This window comes from Mus musculus, chromosome 15 (genome assembly GCF_000001635.26).
Source record: "Mus musculus strain C57BL/6J chromosome 15, GRCm38.p6 C57BL/6J".
NCBI classification, from domain to species: domain Eukaryota; kingdom Metazoa; phylum Chordata; class Mammalia; order Rodentia; family Muridae; genus Mus; species Mus musculus.
In genome coordinates, this window is record NC_000081.6 from 81,911,187 (window position 1) to 81,935,738 (window position 24,552).

The window sequence follows — 24,552 nt, forward strand, 5'->3', positions numbered from 1 at the left end:
GGCAAGCAAGAATATGTTGTGCACTGAAGTATTTGTGTGCTGGGTCTCCTCTCATCTGTCCCAAACACCTGCAAGAAACAGGAAAGTACTACAATAGTGCTGGCCTAGCCTGGGGCAGACAATGAGTTAAGGTCCTGGCAGCTATTTTAGAAACCCTTGGGGGCTGGAGAGGTGGTTCAGCTCTTCCAGAGGTCCTGAGTTCAATTCCCAGCAACCACATGGTGGCTCGCAACCATCTGTAATGAGATCTGATGCCCTTTTTTGGTGTGTCTGAAGACAGCTACAGTATACTACTCGCATACATAAAATAAATAATTCTTTTTTAAAAAAAGAAACCCTTGGGATTGTGAGTACCCTGCAGACCTGGTGGCTCATGGTCCCAGAGGTGGCCCTGTAGCCCTGGCCTCAGATGAGGGCCTGGAGAGAGGGAGATGGTTTAGTTGGTGAAGTGCTTGCTGCACATGGATGAGGAGCTGAGTTTGACTTCCCAGTATCCACATTAAAAAACAAACAAACAAAAACCTTAGAGCCAACCCAGAGAAGCCGCAGAAGCTTGACATCCTCTTCTGGTCTAAAGACAGCTACAGTGTACTTACATATAATAATAAATAAATCTTTAAAAAAAATAATTAAAAAAAAAGTGTGTAAATAGGTGTAGGAGGTTGGTGCTAACCAGCAAACTGGCCTCCTCCATTTCAGATTGTCACAGCTCTGGCCATTGCAGGAACCCTGAAGTTCAATCCAGAAACTGACTTCTTAACAGGCAAGGACGGCAAGAAGTTCAAGTTGGAGGCTCCAGATGCAGACGAGCTTCCCCGATCGGTGAGCAGCTGCTAATGGTTTTCATGGCGAGCCAACCACAGGCCTGCCTTGGCTTAGCTGCCTGGGCTCATGTGAGGTGGCAGACACTGTTACTGAGAAAGCCATGAGGTTTAGGGCACAGGCAAGCTTAGAATCTACCAGACATCCATGTGGGGACTAAGGATGCAGTGCCCACTGTGTCTCAATCCCTTCTGTAGGACTTTGATCCAGGGCAGGACACATACCAGCACCCCCCTAAGGACAGCAGTGGGCAGCGGGTGGACGTGAGCCCTACCAGCCAGCGCCTGCAGCTCCTGGAGCCTTTCGACAAGTGGGACGGCAAAGACCTCGAGGACCTGCAAATCCTCATCAAGGTTGGCGCAGGCATCCCCTCCCCCAAGCAGTGGGTGTGGCTGGGAACCCAAGGGGACAGGGAGGGAGGGAGGCTGGTTTTGAGAAGGGAACGATCACAGGAGTTTGGTGATCCCCGCTTCTGTGTGACCCTGGGCTGGGGCACAGCCTGATCTAGCCAGCTACTGTCAGGCGACAGCCACCTAGTGTGAGTATCACATGTGGCTCAGCTCAGCTCTGGATTGACAACAGACAGCACTCCTATTATTGGGCCATTACCAGATATGGACTGGGAGCTGGGCCTTTCTAGTGTGGTCAAGGGCCTCAGACTCATGTCAGACAATAATTTATGGGCTTACTAAGCAGTGTTCAGGCATGCCTGTGACACAGCCAGTATTTAGCTCATGTGAGCCAGGACCCAGACATGACTCCTAGCTTCTATGTCTGGCTTGGAGTCGCTGATCTTCCACCCTTGGCAGCTTAGCTGAATAAGCAAACAGCTGCATCTGTCTTCCATCTCTAGCCTGTCCCATGAGAGAGTATCCTGCTGTGGAGACAGCTTAACTGGGGCTTTTGAGTGGGTGGGCGATAGCCTTGCCTAAACAAGATGGCACGGGAACACCAGGACTGCAGAGATTACAGGTCCAAGGCTGGTTATATCCCTAATCTCCCCTTGTTCTGCTCGCTGCTGCCCGTCTCTGGAAGACTTCCTTTATCCATTGCTCACTGCCTCAACCTGGCCTGTCCCCTCTGCTCACCCACACAAGGTCAAAGGGAAGTGCACCACAGACCACATTTCTGCTGCCGGCCCCTGGCTCAAGTTCCGTGGGCATCTGGATAACATCTCTAACAACCTGCTCATCGGTGCCATCAACATCGAAAATGGCAAAGCCAACTCTGTACGCAATGCTGTCACCCAGGAGTTTGGCCCTGTACCTGACACTGCTCGCTACTACAAGGTAGGCCAGCATTGACTCACACCTTTAATACCATACTAGGACTTGGGAGGCAGAAGCTGGTGGGTTTGAGTTTGAGGCTAGGCTAATCTATACAGTGAGTTCCAGACTGGGCTTAGTCCCTTAATACTTGGTCTCTGTGAGACCTGTGGCTCTTCTCTGAGCTTCAATTTCCAACAGACTCCTAAAGCAATTCTGTAAGGTTTCTTCTAACCTTAGGTCTGGGGCCAAACACATGCTGAGACTCATCTGACTCCCGGGCAGGGTTCTCCTGGGTGTTGGGATAGCAATTTCCTCTAGTTTGTTTCTCATGTGTACCTCACCACCACCAAGCCCTCAGGCAGCACCCTCCGCTGCCTCACTCCTTGTCCCTGTTGCCTGACAGAAACATGGCATCAGGTGGGTGGTGATTGGAGATGAGAACTATGGTGAGGGCTCAAGCCGGGAGCATGCAGCACTGGAGCCTCGCCACCTTGGGGGCCGGGCCATCATCACCAAGAGCTTCGCCAGGATCCACGGTGAGCCAGTCATCCCCATTGACAAGTGCTGCTCCTTCACTCAAGGCTCCAGGTCACTACTTTGCCATGGCTGACTTGGAGTCGGCCATATTTCATAGCCTGTCCCACCTACCCAAGGCCAAGGTGGCACTGCCCAAGTCTGATATCCATAACACTGGTCTTGGTTCTTAGTTTGTCAGTTGAAATCTAAGGGATGCAGCATGTACATCCAGACTAATGCAGACCTGCTTGGAGTGCTACTGTGGAAAAGGGTCACTGGCACACAGCAGGCTTGGGTGCTGGAGCCATGGCCTGCTTGCCCCACAGTAGGACTGGGGTTTCGGGTGGGGTCTGTCTCATATCCCTTGTGTTAGAGAAGAGTGCCTGGGGCTCCTGAGGAGCCTTGGGTAGAGGAACCACACTGCAACTTCATATTTGTCTAACAGAAACCAATCTAAAGAAGCAGGGCTTGCTGCCCCTCACCTTCGCTGACCCCTCCGACTATAACAAGATTCATCCAGTGGACAAGCTGACCATTCAAGGCCTGAAGGACTTTGCCCCTGGAAAGGTCAGGCTAGGAAGAGGGAAACAAACCTGGGATCTCTTGGGTGGGTGGGGTTGGGCAATCGCCTTGTTTCCTGTCCTGCTACACCCATTCATACAGCTCTTGTAAATCCGTGTTCCAGCTGAAAGCCAACCCAGACATGAGCCCTGGCCTGGCACTTAGTATCCAACAGCTTGCCTGATACAATCTTGGGTTTTAAGAGGCCCCAGTGAGGACTGTGTTCCTCGGAGCACCGTCTGCTCCCCAGCCCACACCCATTCTTCTATTGCAGCCTCTGAAGTGCGTCATCAAGCACCCCAATGGGACCCAGGAGACCATCCTCCTGAACCACACCTTCAACGAGACCCAGATCGAGTGGTTCCGTGCAGGCAGTGCCCTCAACAGGATGAAGGAGCTGCAGCAGTGAGGAGCCAGGCTGGCTGTCCTGACCCACTCTGGACCCTGCTGGATGTCACTTTTGTCACAGGTCCATGTGCATCATCAGAGCCTAATCTGGTCTGTGCAGCATGACCTCCTGCTCTAAGATGGTGACCAGACCTGCTTCCTGCCTAGCCTCAGCCCAGTGAACCACCATTGAGGGCGTTTAAGATAATGTTCCAGCCCCGCCTTCCTGTTCAGTTTGGTTTCTCTTTGAGCAGCCCATGCAACTGTATTTATTTTTGATGACAGCACTCCCTCTACAGAAGTTTTTATTCTGCCTGATCATTTCACTGGTGGCTGAAGGATTTTAGAGAAACTTGTTCTTAAAAGAAAAAAAAAAAGATCCATATCTATTAATGTTCTGCCTGAGTGATTGATGTCTACTATTACCAGCATGAGCTAATGGAGGGTTTTTCAAGCAAAGATTCCATCAGGCCTTGGTCACATCTGGACCCTGGTCACAAGTACCTGCAGTAGAGGAGAGCTTCAGAGACCAAGAGCTACCTCCTCTGTTCCCCCGGGGCTACAGTACTAGACCTGGTCTTTACCTTGAGAGTAGGCACAGCGCCTACCTTAAAAACAAAGCTGTTGTTGCTGCTGCTGCTGCTAGTGGCACACACTTTAATCCTGGCAGAGGCAGATGGGTCTGAGTTCAAGTCCAGTGTAGACTACAGAGTTAAAACAGCCTGAGAAGGAATCTGCCCCAGGACACAGCTAATAATCAAATGCTGCATGCTGTCTGCCCCTCTAGCCTCCGCAGCAGAGATGTGAGGAGACAGGCTCTCTCCATTAGGCTGCATCAGCTAAATCTCACATGTAAAGGCCCAGGCAGGCCATGGCAGTATGTCACAAAACAGTATTTATCACACAAGTGCCAGTGAGAAAGGGACAGTAGGACTAGACAGTCATCTGTGGACCTGGGGCTGCCCTCATGGTCAGCTGAGGCAGCAGCAGCCCCAGGCTTCCTATGAGTAGGCCTCCATCTCCACTTTCTAGACAGGGAGGGGTTTGGCTCATTTGGAAGGCTCTGCCTACCAGACTCTGGCAGTAAGGGTGCTGCTCGGTATTCTCACGTCAGCAGCAGCTGACAGCACCGACCCAAAACCCCCGTCCAGTGACCTTTACCTTTATCACACCGCCACTAGGTTCAGTACTCAGTCTGGTCCCATAAACAAAGATCTACTGCCTGTGGGCTTGGGAGAGGTCATCTCTAAATGGACCTTGGGGTGAGGCAGGACATGCTATCCCAGATTGACAATTCAGTGACCTTAGATGGTGATGTCAGCTAATGAAAAGGGGAGGTTCCTGCTCTGCCACCAGTATTTATTAAATGTATTCTGCGTCACTGAAAGCCAGAAGTTCATAGGATAGACTGGGCCTAGCTCAGTAGTACAACACCCACCTAACATGAAAGAGGCCCTGGGTTCCATCCTCAGCCCTGAAGAAATTACAAAAACCACCAAACAGTCCTTGTGATGGGGAAGCAGCTCCCCTGGGAGAATGCCTCCCTGGTGTGCACGAGTCCTGGGACCCATCCCTACCTTCCACATAGGCTCAAGGTGGCACTGCACACCTGGAATCCCAGCTGGAGGATCAGAAACTCCAGGCTACTCTATGCTATACAGCAAGTGAGAAGCCAGCCTGGATCCATGACACTCTGGAGACGATTCAGGGTGGCTCCAGACCAGAGAAGCAGTGCTGGGGAGGGAGAGGACAAGCACTTGTCACTGCTCCTGGTCCCACCAAGCTTGGCTCTGGAGAACACTCAAACTGCTCTCTACTTTCCCAAGTCTGGACAGGGTCTTCAGGCTGGGCAGTCACTGTGAGCTCCAGGGCTAGTTGCTCGTCCACCAGGAGAGAAGGCCTAGTCCTGGCTCACTGATAGATCCCTGCCAGAGACAGAAAAACAAACAAGTACACTCATCACTACTCAGAGCTGGACTGCCCGGGACACGAGGGACTAGTACCCTACCCTGTTCAGCACCTAGCAGGCCCAGCACAGCAAAGGAAGGTCAGGGTTCACAACAGCTAGGAGGCTATGGAGAGACTGGGAGCCATACCACCATTTCTGCCCTAGCTCGCCAGGGTTTTAGAAAAGAGACTCCAAAGCCTTAAGTGGGATCAGGTAATCTTTCCTCAACCCCAGACTTGTCTTTCTGAGCTCCCAAAGTTGCCCAGAGGGAGCAGCCTGAGAAACACTTGGAGCCCTGCTCCAGCCTCAGCTTTGATCTCTCTAGCCTTAAAGATCATGATACCCAAAATTTCACCTTGCCTGCCCATCATCTACAGCAACCTTGTCACCTCATGGTCCCAGCCCTCAAAAGCAGACTAGTGTGACTGGCAGATGACATTCACAAGAGACCTGACCTGCTAAAAGGGTTCTAGGAATGAAACCTCAAAAAAGCAGTCTCCTGTCAGCTTACCACAAGTGTATATGGTGCTTCCTTCTTGGGCAGCTCCTCGCTTGAAGAGGCAGCCTCGGCGGAACTGGGTCCTGTGGGGGATGTGTCCACAAAGCTCTCATCCACCACCCTGAAGCGGATCTCCTCCCCAGTGTCCATGTACAGGTCATGCGCTCCTTCCTCCGTCTCGTACTCCCACACCCACACTTGCTCCGCTTCATCACTGGGGTCCAGCGTCAAGGCCACAATCGTGTCATGGGAGTACATGAGGCTGAGGGGTCTCTGAAGCACTTACCCAAGTTAAAACCAACCCTAGGTTGAGACTCTGTGCTAGGAAATGCAGTGAACGCTGCTTCTGCCCCTTGGAGAGGAGCCAGTTTGTACCAGGACCCAAGATGAGAATGACAGTCCCGCATCTAGAAGTGAGAATTGTCTGGGTGCCCTGCACTTCTGTTAGTCCTAATCTAACTAATCTAACAGGCAGGCAGATCGTGGGCTTGCCCTGGTCTCAAGATGAGAGGCAGGTTTGACTGCCGCCTGCCTGAGGAGGAGGAGAGACAACAGAGCAGGGCCACAGTCTCTGCAGGCCTGGGTGAGAGGAGAGGCTGAGCACCTGCCCTACTCCTCCCCATACCCTACAGAGCCATGCTGCCCTCTAGTGGCACACTGCATTCTCCATGTCTGCCGAGAACCATGAGTGCAGTTGTCACATACCACCTGAGCCCCTCCTGGGACCAGTGACATTCCCATTAAAACAGTCCCAGAACTGGGGTGAAAACAAACAGCTCTGTACTCTACCCCACATGCTGGGAAATGGAGGCAACCAGCCAGGGTGAAGCTGCTGGGGACATCTGAACCGACTCCTGCAGAGACAGCCTGAGTAAAGTGACTAGGGGTGACAAGAGCCCCAAAGATATGTACAGCTCTATTACCCAGCCTGTCAGACATGGGCATGTGGATACCATGGTCAGAACTGGAAGCAGAGGTGGCCTGGGGTTTCACACCAGCACCACCAGCAGTGGCAGATCACAGAGCTGCCAGGGTCACCACAGGCTGTCCACTTGCCTCAAATCATACTTGAGAGGATACAACTTGGCAGGCTGCTGCAGTGACTCAGGGGGGATGAGAATGTCATCAAAGAACCCTAAAGAGACTGGAAGAAATGATGACATGAGATGGGGTCTCTTTCCTGTGTGGCCCAGGTGTCCCCTCCTCCCTCAAAGTCGCAATTCTGTATCTATACTACCCACATGTGCTGAGCAGCCCCGGGCAGCTCCCAGTCCTGAGCTCCAGCCTTCCCAGCTCACTGCATATAGAGACCACAGGGACTAGAGCCTGTCACCTCCACCAGCTCAGCACCTATCTCAGCCCCTAAGCTGTGGCCTTACTCCATCCTTGAGAACATGAGGGGATGAGGCACCCCTCGTCTGGCGCTACAACATCTACTGCCCACCCCACTGTGCTCCAGCCTTACCCCAGGGGTCAGGGCACCTTACCGTGCACACCCTCTGGGCTGCAGCCTTTGATCTTCCCAATGAGGATCTCATCCAGGAAGGGGTGAAACACCACGTAGCGGAAATGGACTAGAGAAGAAGGCCACACGGTTAAGAGTCACGCCAGGTCTCCAAGAAGGCCGCAGAGCCTAGAGCTGCTCATATTCGCCAATGCCCACCTCACTTAGCCAGCACTTCACCTCGTGCTGAGTCTTCTTTCAGGCCTAGACCTGTCTGTCCACTAAGGCATGCAAGGTCACAGCTTGGTCCCCATAAGGAACCATCAGCAGCTGCTGCCCTGGAACTGAGGCTGGCTTCCAAATGCATCTTAGCCATACCTGAGCCTCAATCTGGGCCATCAGCCACTCCAAAGTCAATTCCAAACAACCTTCAGGCTGTCCTTCGCATTCCAAGAGGATAAAAAGGAAGTTCCTGTCTCCTGAGGCCTGAGCAAGCTGACCCTCAGCACAGAGCTGACCTGGGTTAGGATACTAAAAATGCCGAGGCTGCCTGCCTCGGCTGTGGTGAGGGCGACACATAGGTGACTTCATGGGTTCCTGCTCACTTGAACCCAAGGAAAATGCCAGCTGAAGCTGTGCCAACAGCAGAGGCCACACCTCACTGGCCCTCTCACCCAGGAAGATGCTCTCTGCCAGCAGACTGCCCATATGAGCCTCCTGTGACAGACACCGTATTCTACCACACAGAGGAAGAGGAGGCAGCTCAGGGGCTGTGTCCTGTTCCAACCACACAGTTCTGCCCACTCAGCCATGGATAGACTCTAAGGCAGCGGTGCTCAGCCTTCCTAATACAGTTCCTCATGCTGTGGTGACCCCAACCATAAAATCATTTCACTGCTACTTCATAACTGTAATTTTGCTCTGTTATGAATCCTAATGCAAGTATCTGATATTCAACCCACAAAGAGTTGTGACCACAAGCTGAGAATCGCAGACAAGGCCACCATGCTGAACGCACCTTCCTCAGACAGACCCACTACCAGCACTGGCTTCTACCAGGACTCCTTCAGTTGCCTAGCCTGCCAGCACCCATCTTAGGACATCAGGGCCTACCATGCCTGGCTCTGTCCAACTGCACTCTACCTTCGGTGAGGTGACAACCTGAACATGACCGAGGCTTCTGCTAAGTCTCGCCATGGGTGACTTACGCACAGGATGGAACACCGTGCCCTCCCTCCATAAGACCTAGCATTCAGCTCAAAGCTCCTGCCAGGCCCAAGCCCTGCTTAGCTGGGCATGTGCTGGGACAGCACAGCATTGAACCCAGGGCCCACAGCCTGACCACCATGTCTGAAAGCAAGCGGTGAGCACCTCAGGGTACACACAGTAGAACAACAGTCAGCCTCGAAAAGGAAGGCTGGGCCGGGCAGTGGTGGCGCACCCCTTTAATCCCAGCACTTGGGATGCAGAGGCAGGCAGGTTTCTGAGTTCAAGGCCAGCCTGGTCTACAGAGTGAGTTCCAGGACAGCCAGGGCTACACAGAGAAACCCTGTCTTTAAAAAAAAAAAAAAAAAAAAAAAGTAAAAAAAAAAGAAAAAACAAACAAATAAATAGATCAATAAATAAATAAATATTAAAAAAAAAAAGGAAGGCTGGAGCTGGGTATGATGGCGCATGCCTTTAATCCCAGAACCCTGGAATTAGAGCTCTGTGAGGTCGAAGCCAGCCTGGTGTACATAGTGGGTTACAGGACAGCCAGAGCTACACAGAGAAACCCTGTCTTAAAACAATAAAAGACTAGAGATGTGGCATGAGGCTCTTGAGTTTCCATCCCCAGGACTGTACTTCATTGCCCCCAGACTGCCCAGGGCATGTTTCATTGGCTTTTAGTTACCAGGCATAAAGCAAACAGATCCCAGGATGGGTGCTCCCCAACCCTTGGGGTGTGCTGTTTCTGTGAAAAGGACAAATTCCTGATTCCACTCACATGCGGCACTGGTCTGGTGAGCCAGAAAGCAGAAGAGGGCCAGCAAAAATGCTCAGGAATAAAGAGGCTTGCCCCAAGTCTGACCCTGAGTTTCTGAGGTTCCTGCAGTGCTCCATGGCCCTCCAAGGATTGTAGAGCCCGAGTGGCGCTCGCATGGTGTGATACAGTGTGCTTAGCTGCCCAGGCCCCATCCTAGGCTCAGAGCCAGAGTCAAACATGGGTCTTGTACTTGACATTTCCCACCAGGAGACAAGAAATGTAGGGGGAGCAGGGTGTTTGGGGCGATCCAATCCAATCCTGGAGAGCAAGTGCCAAACATTGCCAGTGTGAGGGCAGCACTGTTTCTGGCCTTCCTCAGGTTGGATACCTTCTAGCCCTTGCCTCTGGACAACAGGCTCTTGGCTTAGCTCACAGCGTTCTCTGAAAACAGAAGCCTTGCCCTTGGCCAAGTGCAGAGCCCAGCGTGGCTTGGCACTCCTCTCTGAGAACAGGGCTCCTCAGAGCGTTCTCCACTCTGGGCTCCCTTTTCTCCTCACGAGAATGCCTAGTCCACACAAAGACAGCCTGTTTCCTGGGGCTCAATTGATGAGTCGCAGAGTGCCCGCACAGACCCCATGCTATCTCCAAACACCCCAGGACACTCACCCACCTATCTCTGGGCTATGAAGATGGCCAACACAAAGACAAGGCTCACTGTGGCTTTTCTGTCTGTCACTTTGCTGGGCAGGCTGCGGATCTACACTGCTGTCCAGTGCCAGGAGAGAAAGCTACAGAGACGCCCTGGCCACAAGCTCCGCCCACCACTCCTGCAGGTTCTGCCCAGCAGATGCACGGACCTTTCGGTTTTACTGCATTTTCCCTCAACAAGGGGCAGAGTCTCATTCTCTAGCCCTTAGTTTTAGCCATGTGGCATCTTCTGGCCAATGGCATCCAGGTATGCTGAAGACATACTTAGGCACAGAACTTCAGACCAGCCCTGGCTAACTGCCCAGAGGACCACCACCCAAGCAGCCCACAGAACTAACAGAGACAAGGATCCCCACACTCCCTCAGTGCCAAGGCCCAGCTTGAGCTCAACTGTATTAATTCCTTAGTCCTCCAGGAAGCCCTCAAGTATAGACTCCACTGTCACTGTTGGATGGCTCAGGCTGGCCTGGGCTCCTGATGCTCCTATTCCTATATCCCAAGTGTTGGGATTACAGTCCTGCATCAGCATTCCTGCTCAGAGGCCTCACGCGTGCATTTGCGCAGGCCCTCGCACACATACATACCATAATACAGAGATCAGCGGGCACGGCTGCGCACTCAGTTCTCCAGATTGTGTAACAGGCACATTAGTTACCCCTGAGCCACTTGCTGGCCCCAAAGGACACTTTTAATCGCTGTGTCCTACCTCCCCTTTAGGTCCGTAGACCCAACTGGCCTGCTCTCCCCTGCTCTCTGCTCTCCAGGCACTAACAGCCGCAGCTTAGGGCCCTTGCCTAGCGGGCCATCTCACCACCAAGCAATGAGCAGTATGGGGGTGGCAGGTAGCAGGGGCACTAACTAGATCGAGCCCTAGGGACACACAGGCTGAACCACAATCTCAAACTGGTGGCTTTTACCTGTAGTCATCCACACTGATGTCTCACAGGTAAAGAAACTCAGGCCCAGAGAGGGCACGAGTGCCCAGTCACTGAAGTCAATTCCTTGAAGAGTTAGGACTGGGGCCCAGGTCTCCCACCACCTCAAGACGAATGGCAGCTTCATCTTTTGTTACAGAGAAACGAACCCCAAGAGAAAGCACTCACCTTTGGTGTGGGATGCTCCATCCCCTGGGAACACATAGGCGTCCTCCAGCTTGGTGATATCAAACAGACAGATGCAGAGTCCCACGTTGTATACGACCTGTGCACACATGCATGCAGTCACCCCAGGGCCCGGCTCCTCCGAAACCCTCAGGGTCACAAGCAAGCTCTGCGCATCCCTCTCACTAATGGACATAAGCTGAGACTGCAGGAGGTGACTGTGGCAGGGACCTCAGGATGCAGAACTCTGGAAAGAGCAGGGCCTGAGTGACAAGCCAGCTCTGCCTCCTCCCTGCGGGACCAGCAAGGACACTACTCTGCCTCTCAGCCTCAACTTTCCACGTTCAAATCTGAGACAGCAGCTAGAGCGTTAAGTGGATAGGATGGACATGAAGTTGACCGGTGGCCGGGTCAGACCACAATGACCAAGTTTACTGTCCCTGCTTAAGTTACACCTCCCAGGGGACTGGAGAGATGGCTCAGCGGTTAAGAGCACTGACTGCTCTTCCAAAGGTCCTGAGTTCAATTCCCAGCAACCACATGGTGGCTCACAACCATCCGTAATGAAATCTGATGCCCTCTTCTGGGATGTCTGATGACAGCTACAGTGTACTTACATATAATAAATAAATAAATAAATAAATAAATCTTTCTTTAAAAAAAGTTACACTTCCCAGTGTCCCAAAGTCTGATGACAGCTACAGTGTACTTACATATAATAAATAAATAAATAAATAAATCTTTCTTTAAAAAAAGTTACACATCCCAGTGTCCCAAAGTCTGTGCCCCAGATCACAGCCAGGAAGTGTTGAGAACTCCATCACTCTCACACCGCCTCAGACACACAGACAGGGATATGTGGCCAAAGCACTTCCGCAGACCAGAAGCCCACACAGCTTGGTGTTAACACACCCTGGTGTTCTAAATGACTTGGCTCAGTGTCTACATGTCTACCACCAATATTACCCCTAGCCACAGCCCTCACAAGAGCTGCTCAGGGACTAGAGCACTTCAGAGCTGGGGCAGAGCTCCCAGCAGTCGTCATCTGTGGAGGTTTCTCTCTCAGGATCCAGTGAACTGACCTCACCCGGGCATGGTGATCTCTGCCTGTAATCCCTGCAGCTGAGAGGGGGAGGCAGGGGTATCCGAAGTCCAAAGCCATCTTTGGTTACACAGTGGATGTAAAGTGAATTCAAGTCCCATGAGATGTGGGGAGATGGTATTGGCAAAATGGTTCAGCAGTCAAGGTAGATCCCAGGACCCCTTTCTCCTTATGAGCTGTGCCGTGGCCTATTCATGTGTGCTGTGGTATATACACCCACATTCAAAATAAATCCATGTAATGAAAGAAAGAAAAAAAGAAAGACAAGACAGACAGACAGACACAGACAGACAGACCTGGATGTCATGGCTGACTAAGTGTGACCTCCACAGGCCCATAAATGTGAATGCTTAAGTCATCGGAGAGGGACACAACTTGAGAAAGATTAGAAAGAAGGTATGGCCTTCTTGTGTCAGTGGGAGTGGGCTTTAAGGTTTCACAGACCCACAGCAGGCGAGCGTTACTCCCTTGGCAGTGGAGGACATAGCTCTCAGATCCTACTCCAACACCACGTGTGCCAGCACGCTTCCACCACAATGCTGAAGGACAACCTCCGCAACAGTAAGCCCCCAGTAAAATGCTTTCTCTTGTCACCTTGCTCATGGTATTTCCTCACAGCACTAGTGCAGCAACTAAGACTGGGTGTGACACGCACCTTCAATCCTAGCACCTGGGTGGCAGAGGCAGATGGTTCTCTGGGATTGGAAGGGCAACGTAGACTATAGCAAGTTCCAGGCCAGCCAAGGCTACATAGTGAGATTGTCTCAAAAAAAATTAAAGGATTGTCAGTGAGCTCTCTCCTCCTCCATGTGACAAGCCTCAGATCTGTGTGTGTACCTTCTCCTAGGGCCTCAGTCTCCTATAAGGGACTACCTGTCTCCTGTAAAAGCCAAACTCGCTCTTTCTTTCTGGCTCTCTGAAGATCACATCCTACCGACCCGTAAAGAACAGCTTGGACTATAAGGCCCTCCAGGGCTCTGTGGTCTGGCTTCCGTCTACATTTCCGTTCCAGCTACACCAGCATTCTGTGCCTCTCCTGCCTCAGGACCTTTGCACATGCTAAATGCACTGCCTCCACAGCTCTACACCCAACCTACTCCAACCATCGAAACAGAGTCTCTCTACTTTGCTACATCCATTCCAGTAGTGACCCGCTTGACAGGCCCAAAAGCCTGGACACAGTCCCAAAGTGAAAAGTTCACAGAAAGGCCTGTCCGAGGCATTACTTGGTGTCTTCCCACCATCAGCTCTCAGAGCAATGGCTGTTTCCTCAGAAGTCACCCATCTCTTTCATCCCGGGTGACACTCCCCTGTTCCCCACTCTGTGAATGCCTGTCCTTCATGGCATTTACCCCAGCTCATTACAACAAGACATTCTCAAGCCAACTTCTTCTCACTAGGCTACAAGGGCAGAGCCTGTGTCTCCCATTGGAGAGAGTGAAAGTCCGAGAAGGCCCCTGTAGTCATAGAAAGGGAAACACAGTAACCAAATGAATACAAGAAAGGGGCTACTGAGCTGGCTCAGCCGGTACAGCTGCCTCCCTCTAAAGCTGAAAGCTGAGTTCAATTCTAGAGACCCGCACGCTTATCCTCTCACCTCTACTCTCACACTGTGGGCAACACAGATAACACAAACCGAGGCCCAGAGAGGGTGACTTGGCCAAGACAACACAGTAATTGAACGAGGAAACAGGCATATTCCAGTTTCTGTTTTACAAACCCATTTTGTACACACGCTCTCTCCGTTTTGTTTTCTGGCAATCCTGAGAACCGAACCAGTGACTCCGCGAATGTCAAGCAAATTCAAGCACTGTTCAGCATCCTGATGCTTTTTGTTTCTTTTGAGGCAGGGTTTCTCCGTTGTAGCCTTGGCTGTTCTAGCACTCCCTCTGTAGACCAGGCTGGCCTCGAATTCACAGAAATCCGCCTGCTTCTGCCTCCTGAGTTATGGGATTAAAGGCATGCGCTACCGCCAGCAGCTTCGGTGCTTTTAATTTGTCTGAGTCAAGGGCTAACTATATTGCCCACGCTGGCCTCGAACACAGGATCGTCAAAAAGCCTCAATAGCCAAGAAGCTCGGATTACGGGTGTGCACTACCTCGCCCGGCCCATTTACTCCCTTGTGTACACGTTGTCACCCAAGTCTGGTTTATAAGGATGCGAAGGAAAAAAACCCCGACATGAAGTTAAGTGTGCAAGGCCAAGGGTGAACCAGGCGATAGCCAGACTAGCAGTGGGACCGGTAGGGACACTGCCGGGCAGCCCGAGGGCCCAGTACCTTGTTGGCCAATTTCTTGTTCAGCTCCTCAGCAATGGAATCGTTGAGTTTCCGCTCAAACTGCCACGGGGGTATGCGCACGGTGTCCACCATCTCCACCAGCACGAACATCCTGCGCTAGGGCTCTGGAGACCGGAGAGGCTGCCAAGCACGGGGGCCTGCGAGCTGTGATGGGGTGGGGGGGACCCGAGCCTCCTCCGTCCCTTCTCAGCCTCTGACAAGCCAAACCTGCAGCCGAGCTGCGCGGGAGGGCCTGGGCTCCAATTCTGGAAGCTACGCTCGTCTCCCGGAGGAAACTGAGGCCCGCTCCCGCCAGCCTTGGAGGAGCGCCGGCTCCCCGTCCCCGGATGCCACCCTGGCCTCGTTCCGTCCGCACCACGCGCGGGAGCCACGCGCGTCCAGCAACGCTGCGCTTGCCAAACCAAATCAACTCAGCTTCCGGAAAACTGACCAATAAGAAGCATCTGCCCGCCCCTGCGGGTCGCAGAGCTTCGCGAGGCTCCCGTGAGGGGCGGGGCCGGAAGGTGGGCGGGGCCGCCAGCACTCTCCCGCAAGTGAGAGAAGAGGGGCGGGGTAGAGTGCCGAAAGGGCGGGGCCCCATCCTGAAGCAAGCCAACCCCGGGCCCCTGAGAGAGTCTGGTTGCTAGGCGACAAGTCTGCACTTCAAGCCTGATTGTCTTTCTTTTGCACAACAGCCAGATAGACCCTTTGAAAATACAAATTTAACACGTTCAAAATAGTCTTTACTCCAGACAAAGTACCCAAGAGAGTGGGCAGAAAAGGGTCGCCGGGCCTTCCTGGATGATGTCATTTTAAGTGGTGCATTTGATGGATATGCTCACCAAAGCTCAGCACACAAAGCTTAAACAGCTGAAACAGACTCACGCTTGTAATACCAGCGCAAGAGAGGGTGAGGCTGGACAATCACTGCAAGTTCAAGACCAGCCTGAGTTACCAAATGAGATCCTGTGGCCGGGCAGTGCTGGCGCACGCCTTTAATCCCAGCATTTGGGAGGCAGAGGCAGGCGAATTTCTGAATTCGAGGCCAGCTTGGTCTACAGAGTGAGTTCCAGGACAGCCAGGGCTACACAGAAAAACTCTGTCTCGAAAAACCAAAAAGAAACAAAAAACAAAAAACACAGATCAGCTACATAGTGAATTCAAGTCTAGCCTGAGGTACAAAAGACTTTTTGTTTGTTTGAGACTCTTTCTAAAAAGAAAAAGGGGGGTGCCTAACAATGATGGTGACACACGTCTTTAATCCTAGCACTTGGGAGGCAGAGGCAAACGGATCTCAGAGTTTGAGGCCAGCCCAGTCTACAGAGCAAGTTTCTGGACAACCAGGACTGAACAGAATAATCCTGTCTCAAAAAAACAAAATAGAAAAATTTTCTTGCTGCACACTTTTAATCCCAGCAGTTGGGAGGGGCAGAGACTGTCAAATTTCTGAGAGTTAAGACAAACCTGGTCTACCAAGAGAGTACAAGATAGTCAAGGCTATACAGAACACACTCCCTCCCCCACCCAAAAAAAAAATGAGGAGAAAAAAAATAAGGCATTTTGGGCTGGGCGTTGATGGCACACACCTTTCATCCAAACAATTAGAATGCAGAGGCAGGAGGATCTCTCTGAATTCGAATTTGAGGCCAGCCTGGTCTACAAAGCAAGCTGCAGGACAGACAGGGCTACACAGAGAAACCCAGTCTCATAACACATGTAAGACAACAGTGTGCCTTTCTAGAAACAAAGTATTTCAGGGAATTGACAGGAGAGGTAAGAATTGATTAGCAATGATCTTCATAATATCAGTAAGTAACTTGTTTTACATTTCTATGTATATGAAGTGTTTTGCCTGCATCTGTGTGTGTGTGTGTGTGTGTGTGTGTGTGAGAGAGAGAGAGAGAGAGAGAGAGAGAGAGAGAGAGAGAATCAGAAGAGAACCTCTGATCCCCAGGACCATTGAATTGTGAGCCACCATGTGGGTGTTGGGAATGGAATCCTGGAAATGACACACAGTGACACATCAGCTGGGTGAACGGTTATTATGTGGCCTTCTGGAAAGGAGGAGGTACAGGCTGGCAGCAGGAGGCAGCAACGCTGGTCAGTGTGAGGAGGTCCTAGGCGCTGAGAAGCTGGACAGCTTAGGCTCAGAGACAGAAACAGCCAAACCACAGCCTGAGGGCTTAGATATTAACTGCATGGGAAGCTGGAGAGGGGCCAGGCCAGTGGACTGTGGAACCTAGGGTTTCAGAATTCAGTCCAGTGCTCTTTTGTGGTATTCAGCTCAACAATTTGTTAGCACGAAGTTTTGGTTTATGGTTTATGTGATGAAAGGAAAAAAAGAAAGAAAGAAAGAAAGAAAGAAAGAAAGAAAGAAAGAAAGAAAGAAAGAAAGAAAGAAAGAAAGAGAGAGAGAGTCCGGTCCCTTTACTAATTCTGTGCCTTGCTCCATGGTTGGTGGGGTGGTTTACAAAAAACACAAGCAACTCAAACTCTAGCTCCTCTGCAGCAGCGGACCATTGTGTGGGTTCTCTCTACAACATCCGGACCGAGATCAGTGGCTGGCGGATGGCCAGGGCTTAAAAATATGGCTTATTTGAATGAACAAAAGGGCAACGGAATTGTGGTCACTGAGTGAAAGACTGAGGGAGGAGACGAGCTGGGGCTCTTCGGGGTGTGGAGCGGGTCAGGTCGGCGGTGCAGGGCATGAAACTCCCACGCCACAGCCTAGGAATTGGGCCCTGGTGACCATGGCAATCAAGTTTTTGGTGCCACACACTGCCCTACAGAGAAGGACTAATGCCAGAAGTGGTTTCAAAGGAAACTGCAGGTTGAGGCTCTGGAGAGAGTGAGGCAAGACTGTCAAAAGTTCAAGGCCACAGGTCAGACTGGGTTACACCAGACCCAGTTTAAAGAAGGAAAATATTACTAGGGAAAAGACAAGATATATAATATACCTTTTAACAGAAGCATGTAAAGGCACAGACAGGAATGATGGATGCTATGAAATGACATTCAAGGGCTGGAGAGATGGCTCAGCGATTAAGAGCACTGACTGCTCTTTCAAAGGTCCTGAGTTCAAATCCCAGCAACCACATGGTGGCTCACAACCATCTGTACAGTTGCAGTATACTCATATACATAAAATAAATAAATCTTTTTTTTGAAAAAAAAATGACATTCAAGATTTATTGTTAACTCTAAAAGTGCAGGGACAACAGTGGGGCAGCCTGCAGTCTCCGCCACCCTGGGGCCTGATTTAGGAGGAAGGCTGGTAAGCAGGAGTTCGAGGCCAGTCGAGGCAATACAGGCAATCAGGGCTTTTTGAAAAGAAAAGGAAAGGCTGGGCATACTGCCGACAGCTTTATTCCCAGCACTTGGGAGGCAGAGACAAGTGGATCTCTAAGAGTTTTCGGACAGCCTGGTCTACAGAGTGAGTTCCAGGAGAGGTAGTGCTACAAAGAGAGATCCTGTTTCAAAGACCAAAAATATGCCAAATAGGAAGTGGTGTTGCCCGTTTTTAATGCCAGCACTTACAACTTGAAAGCTTGAGGATCATGGGTTCAAAGCCACTGCCTACTATCCAAATAATAAAAACAAATAAAAAAGCAATTAAGGTTTTGTTTTCTTTCCTTTTCTTTCTCATACCTTTCTTTTTGGGGGGGAGGGAGTTCAAGACAGGGTTTCTCTGTGTAGCCCTGGCTATCCTGGAACTCACTTTGTAGACCAGGCTGGCCTCGAACTCAGAAATCTGCCTGCCTCTGCCTCCCGAGTCCTGAGATTAAAGGCGTGTGCCACCTCGCCCTGCTTCTTTCTCATATCTTAACGAAAAAAAAAGAAAAAGAAAAAGAAAAAAAAATCAGGGGCTGGAGAGATGGCTCAGTGGTTAAGAGCACTGACTTCTCTTCCAGAGGTCCTGAGTTCAATTTCCAGCAACCACATAGTGGCTCACAACCATCTGTAATAGGATCCAATGCCCTCTTCTGGAGTGTCTGAAGACAGCAACAGTGTATTCATATACATAAAATAAATAAATCTTAAAAAAATAATCTGCCCTTGGCCTCTTACAGCAGGTGTTCTGGTTTTCGACTCCCTCTACCTGCAGAACTGCCTGAACCTGTCAATCGCCTTGCTGTTTCCAATTTCTTTCTTCTCTGCTTTCTTTCTTTTTAGATAGGTTTTATATAGTTCAAGCTGGCTTTGAACTCACTATGAACCTGAGGGTCTGAGGTTGGCCTTGAACTCCTGACCCTCCTATGTCCACTTCCCAAGTGCTGGGATTAGAAGCGTACACCATCGAATCCACATTAAGGATCCTCACTCTGGGGTCAGGTGTGCTTTCACGGTCTTGTGATCTCATCTCTCAGGAGGCAGAGGCTGGAGAGAGTGAGTGTGGGGCCAACCTGAGCTACAACAGTGAGACCCTCAAAGAAAGAAATGAAGAAAATTTCACTCTTGTGCTGGGATGAGGAGGCCCTTGGTTGGGCACATGCTGGCCATGTTTGAGGCCCTGTGTTCCAACCCAGTGTTAATCCCAAAGATTCAAGGAGAAAGACCCTGACCCAGATCATCGGGGCCAAATTAATTAGAGCAAACGATTAATTAAAGCCAACTTTCTTATTCTTGTACACATACACAGGGGGCCTCTCCGTAAGGTGGGGGTTCAAAAAGTCAGCCCTGGACATGGGAAAGATAAGGGCTCTTATAGCTCAGAGGTAGGGGGTTTCCAAAGAGGGGATTTAGCGGGCAAATAGGTGGGGTTACAGGAGCAGAACGTAAGAAGGTCGCCATAACAAGAAGTTATAACCTTTTGAAACCAAGGTAGGGTAGCAAGATAACCATATCAATATTTCCAAACAAAGACATGGAATGGGGGGGGGACAGGGACTGGGGGAGAAGAGGGAGAGGTAACGGCAGTTGGGATATAAAATAAATACATTTAAAGAAACAAAGACATGGCTGCTGTTTCCCTGGCATAGGCAGTGTGGAACCATTTACAGTTGAGGTTATAGTCGGGACATGGCCTGATCCTTGAGAAACAGAAGGTTAAGCGTGAACAGGCAAGAGCCTAGCTTGTCTATACATTAAGATGTCTTACAAGCCCAAGATGGAGGCTGATTCATCCCCAGCACAAGTAATAAAATAAACTTGCATCTTCCTGTCTGGACCCTGAAGCACAGCGTCTCTCTTGGGGAGGACCCAGGCCCTCCCCTTTTACAACACAAGCCACCCGCCCTCCTTTCCCCTCTTCCTGCTTACTAGTCCTCTGAAACCTTCATTGCCTTCTAACATACTGCACGTAGTTATTACGTTGTTTTATTGCCTTCTCCACAGAAGTTCCTGCTTTGTTCTGGATCCTCCAGCCCCTAGAAAAGAGCCAGACTAGGAGTTTGTAGATATCCTGAGGACCTGAGTTTGACCCCCAGGACCCACATCCTGGAGAACTAGATGGGCTGTGGCGGCAAATACCTTTAATCCCAGCACTTTGGAGGTAGAGGCAGAGGCAGAGGCAGAGGCAGAGGCAGAGGCAGAGGCAGAGGCAGAGGCAGAGGCAGAGGCAGAGGCAGAGGCAGAGGCAGAGGCAGAGGCAGAGGCAGAGGCAGAGGCAGAGGCAGAGGCAGAGGCAGAGGCAGGAGGATCTTTGAGTTAGAGAACAGCCTGGTCTACAGAGTGAGTTCTAGGTCAGCCAGGACTACAGGGAGATACCTGTCTCAAAAAACAAAAGCAAAAATGTTTCCCCCAAAATCTGTCTTGGGTCAGACTGGCCATCTGCCTATGAGAGGGGGGAGAGAGAGAGAGAGAGAGAGAGAGAGAGAGAGAGAGAGAGAGAGCAAACCAAAATAGCCCAGGAAAACATTCTATGCTTTGCTTTTCTTTTAAGATTTATTTATTATTTATATGTAAGTACACTGTACACTTCAGACACACCAGTAGAGGGTGTCAGATGTCATTACGGATGGTTGTGAGCCACCATGTGGTTGCTGGGATTTGAACTCAGGACCTTCGGAAGAACAGTCAGTGCTCTTAACCACTGAGCCATCTCTCCAGCCCCTATATGCTTTTCAAAGAGCTAAAAAATAGTGTATTCCCAACAGGAATGCTGTTGCTTTTCTCGCCTCCTTTCCTTGGTTTTAAGTGATGCTCTAAAACTTCTGCTAAAATAGAAACTTCATCTAAAGACTCTTGTGAGTATTGGGTAAGTTTTCTGCACCTTAAGATTTTTAAATTTAGCCAGGCGATGGCAGAGGCAAGGCCAGCCTGGTCCAGAGAGGGAGTCCCAGGACACTCAAGGCTGCAAGAGAAACCCTGTCCAGGAATACCAAAAAATAAAAATTAGATACCCAACTCTCCAAAACTGCTCTCTACCCTCCTCCCAGATACCATGGTGAGCATGTGGGACATACACATAAATAGATACACATAATTTTTTTAAAAAATGCCTAAAGAGATTGTGTCTGGCAGAATAGTACTTAGTGACAATAGTGATCAGCCGGTGGCAGGGGAGTGGAAAGGGCCATCCTAGTTTACAGGGCAGAAATGTTAGTGCAGGCTGGCGATGTGTCCCATGGCAGCAGAGATGAGTACCCAGGGGATAAGAAGCCATTTCAGATGCACTGTGAGGAAGAACAAGAATATCATGGAGACAGAGCCTGAGCTTTTTATTTTAACCCTCCAAGATAAAGTGTGACTATGTAGCCCAGGCTGCCCTCAAACTCCTGATTTTCCTACTTCCTCCCAAGTGCTAGGATGACAGGCATGCATCATCGTGCCTTTTTGGACCCTGCATTTTAACATCACCTGCAATGGCAGCTACATGACCTTGGGCAAGTCTCTTTCTTTGCTTTCATTTGGGACAGAGACTCACTATGAATTGAAGACAGGCCTGGAGCTCACTTGTGGACAGACCGTTCCGACTTCAAACGCAAGGCAACCCTACTTCACATCCCGTGCGCTGGGATGACACATATGAGCCACTACACCTGGGCAGACAAGGTTCTTAACCTCTCTCGCCTAAACTTAAGGGCGTATAGACACCACTGGGATCTGTGTGCACTGAAGGGTTAAATGGGTTGATGCCACGCTGGGCTGGACAGGGCCTGGCACTGTCTGTCGGTTGGCTATGGTGGATTTCAGGAGCGAGACAGAGGTGTGTCCAGAGGACTTCAATGCTGTTAGGTCCTCCCCTCCCCTCTCTTGGCTGCTCCCAGGTGAGAGAAGGCTTTCCAGGAGAAGAGCTTGAATTTTCAAGCTTCTCACAAAAATAGCCTTCACACAGAGGCCCTGGATGCAACCAGATGAGTTCTTTGTTACTCCGCGGCTGGTGGGTGGGCGGTGTATCTCTGCTGCTCACTTCCTGAATGAACAGCTGTGGTCTCTCCGTGTGCGTGCGTGGGTTAATCACCACACTATTTCAAACCCGGGCCCTCCTCCTTCATTCACTGTGCTCCGCTGCCTGACAGCTCCGGCCTGTGTTTACCAAGTGGCAGGGTCAGAAAGGAAACTGGATGCGAAGACCTTAGCCCCAGCCTTAGCCTGCTCCACAAAGGACCAAATCCCAGACTCCACGGCCTCCCACCCTCCCGTTTCAACTCCTAACACTGACTTTCCCCACTCTGCCTGCTGTATTGGCCCCAACCTGTTCCTCTGATGGATCACCTCTGCCCACCTGAGCACAGGCCCTCTGCCCACAACTGCTTTCTAGGCTCAGGCAAGCCTGGGTCATCCTCAGAGCTCAGAGAGCTCCTCCCTGGCCCCTCCCTGGTCACTCAGTTCAAGGCTACTGGAAAGACAGATAGAGCACCAATATTGGATCCCAGGTTGGGTCACTGGCTCTGTTGGGCCAGAATGGAATAAGAATTCTGGGACTGAGAAGGAAGAAGTGGGTCACTCCACCATGTGACACCAAGCTGTTCCCACAGGTCAGTGCCTTGCCTTCTTCTGTGAGTAGAGGTTGATGCATTTGGTTGATTCTGTGAGTTTAAGGCCAGCCTGGGCTACTTAGTGAGTTCAAGGCTAGCTCAGGTCTCTGTTCTGCTAGTCTATTACTTCTAGGCTGTAAGACAATGAAGCCCCCTGAGAGAAGAAGGAAGAGATAGAGGAGTAGAGAATTTGGGGGGTAGATAAAATGTGGGGGAAGGTACAATAACAGTAGCACATGCTTGTGACCCCAGCATCCAGGGTATAGATGCTCAGCAGGTCACAGCCATCCTCTAGCTCAAGTTCAAACCTAGCCTGGGCTACAAGGGAGGCAGAAACTGGTTAGCACATGCCTGTGACCCCAGCTCTTAAGAGGCTGAAGCAGGATGGTCACAAGGTTGAGGCCCATCTGGGCTACAACAGGCAGACCTTGTCTCAAAGGAAGCTGACATTCACTTGTTTTTAAAAGAGAACAAGACAAAGAGGAAAATGGGGAAGCGAAAGAGAGAGGAAGGCTCCTCAGTGTGGTGCTCAGAACAGAACTAGAATAAAGGCAGCACTCTGGGTCTCTGTGGACACAGATGGCAGCCCTGTACTGTCTCCTGTACTGTCAGAAGCCAAGAGTGAGCATAATTGACCCAAAAAGTTCTAGGAAGGGCCATATGTGACAGTGCATATCCCTAATCTCAGGACTCTGGAGGCAGAGGCAGGCACATCTGTGAGTTCAAGACCAGCCAAGTCTACAGAATGAGTTCCAGGCCAACCAAGGCTCTCTAGTGTGTCCCTGTCTAAAAAATAAAACAAACAAACAAACAAAAACCCACAGCAACAACATTTCTGGGCTTGTGGGTATGTGTGGTGTTGGATCCCAACGCCCTATAACCAGGTCACTAACACAGGCAAATCCTTCTTCCTGGTGTCCTCCCTCTCCTCTCTAGTACAGTAAGGTCTACACAAATGAGCGGATCTGTCACATGCATAAAAATGGTCAAAGCACCAGGTGGTGGCAGCACAAACCTTCATTCCCACCACTCAGAAGACAGAAGCAGGCAGATCTCTGTGAGTTCGAGGCCAGCCTGGTCTACAGATTGAGTTCCATCTGAACTATTCTCATTAGGGTTTTTCCCTTACTTGTTTTACCGTTCTTCTCTATACCTTTACCTTCATTCCAGTGGATGTCTTTCCAAGTTTTGTTTTTTTTTTTAATGATTTTTGTTTATGTGTATCATGTCTGTGTGTCTGTGTGAGAACGTGCCACATATGTGCAGGTGAGTTGGAACCCTCTCGAGCTGGAGTGGCAGGCAGTTAGGACTTGCCATACGTGGGAGCTGGGACCCATGCAGGCTCCCCAGAAAAGCAGCGTAACTACTGCGCACTGGTTTGTTTGATTTGTTTTGTTTTTAGGACACTGGGGTCTTCTCATAGAGTCTAGGCTGACCTCAAATTCACAGCAATCTTTGGCCTCTTCGGTGCTGGGATCACAGGTCTACCCCCATCATGTCTAATTTTCTTTCTAATTGTTGAAAATTGCCTACTTATATTTATTTCATGTTTCACTGGTGTGTTGCCTGAATTTATATCTGTGTGAGAGTGCTAGATTCCCTGGAACTGGAGTTACAGACAGTTGGGGGGTCGCCATGTGGGTGCTAGGAATTGAACCTGGGCCCTCTGGAAGAGCAGCCAGTGCTCTTAATCATTGAGTCATCTCTCCAGCTCCTGTCATGTCTGTTTTCCTGTTTGTTTGTTTGTTTGTTTGTTGAGACACTGCCTCTCTAGGTAGCCAGGTAGACTCAAACTTGAAATCTATTTGTTTCATCCTCTTGAGGGCTGGGACCTATAGGTCTGTGCCAGCACAAAGGGCACCTCCTCATGACTCAGTAGTACTAAAGTGACACCTGGGGAAGATGTCTCTCTAAGATGAGGTTGAGGAGGGACAGGGGGGTGGCAGAGAAGCCCTTTGAAGAGGTTTCCTGGAGCCTGGCCCTGAGCTCATAGACGGTTGAGCCTTACCTGTCCTCTTGGGGAGCACTGTCCTC

General features: G+C 50.6%; 2 protein-coding genes across 4 annotated transcripts in view; one reads left to right on the plus strand and one right to left on the minus strand.

Annotated features, from left to right (window-relative positions):
- Aco2 (aconitase 2, mitochondrial) overlaps window positions 1-3,951 on the plus strand; it is a 42,675-nt gene extending 38,724 nt beyond the window's left edge. The window contains exons 13-18 of the mRNA NM_080633.2: window positions 700-822; window positions 1,020-1,175; window positions 1,920-2,111; window positions 2,494-2,626; window positions 3,052-3,173; window positions 3,442-3,951. Of these exons, the coding sequence (NP_542364.1) occupies window positions 700-822; window positions 1,020-1,175; window positions 1,920-2,111; window positions 2,494-2,626; window positions 3,052-3,173; window positions 3,442-3,576 (861 nt within the window). The 3' untranslated portion in view covers window positions 3,577-3,951. The remainder of the gene's footprint in view (window positions 1-699; window positions 823-1,019; window positions 1,176-1,919; window positions 2,112-2,493; window positions 2,627-3,051; window positions 3,174-3,441) is intronic.
- On the minus strand, window positions 3,844-15,061 carry Polr3h (polymerase (RNA) III (DNA directed) polypeptide H). 3 transcript variants are annotated; one of them, NM_030229.4, is made up of 6 exons: window positions 14,600-15,027; window positions 11,223-11,319; window positions 7,489-7,575; window positions 7,082-7,145; window positions 6,014-6,215; window positions 3,844-5,479 (listed from the first exon to the last, which is right to left on the minus strand). In NM_030229.4, exons 1-6 carry the CDS (start codon window positions 14,708-14,710, stop codon window positions 5,426-5,428), a joined length of 615 nt encoding a protein of 204 aa, NP_084505.2. In that variant the 5' UTR covers window positions 14,711-15,027; the 3' UTR covers window positions 3,844-5,425. The 3 variants fall into 3 exon arrangements, 2 of the variants coding, with proteins under 2 accessions (NP_084505.2, XP_006521608.1); XR_001781579.2 differs by having other exon boundaries at window positions 4,897-5,479; window positions 6,955-7,145; window positions 14,600-15,057; XM_006521545.3 differs by lacking the exons at window positions 3,844-5,479; window positions 6,014-6,215 and adding an exon at window positions 6,222-6,408 and having other exon boundaries at window positions 7,058-7,145; window positions 14,600-15,061.
- Window positions 15,062-24,552: the final 9,491 nt, after the last annotated feature.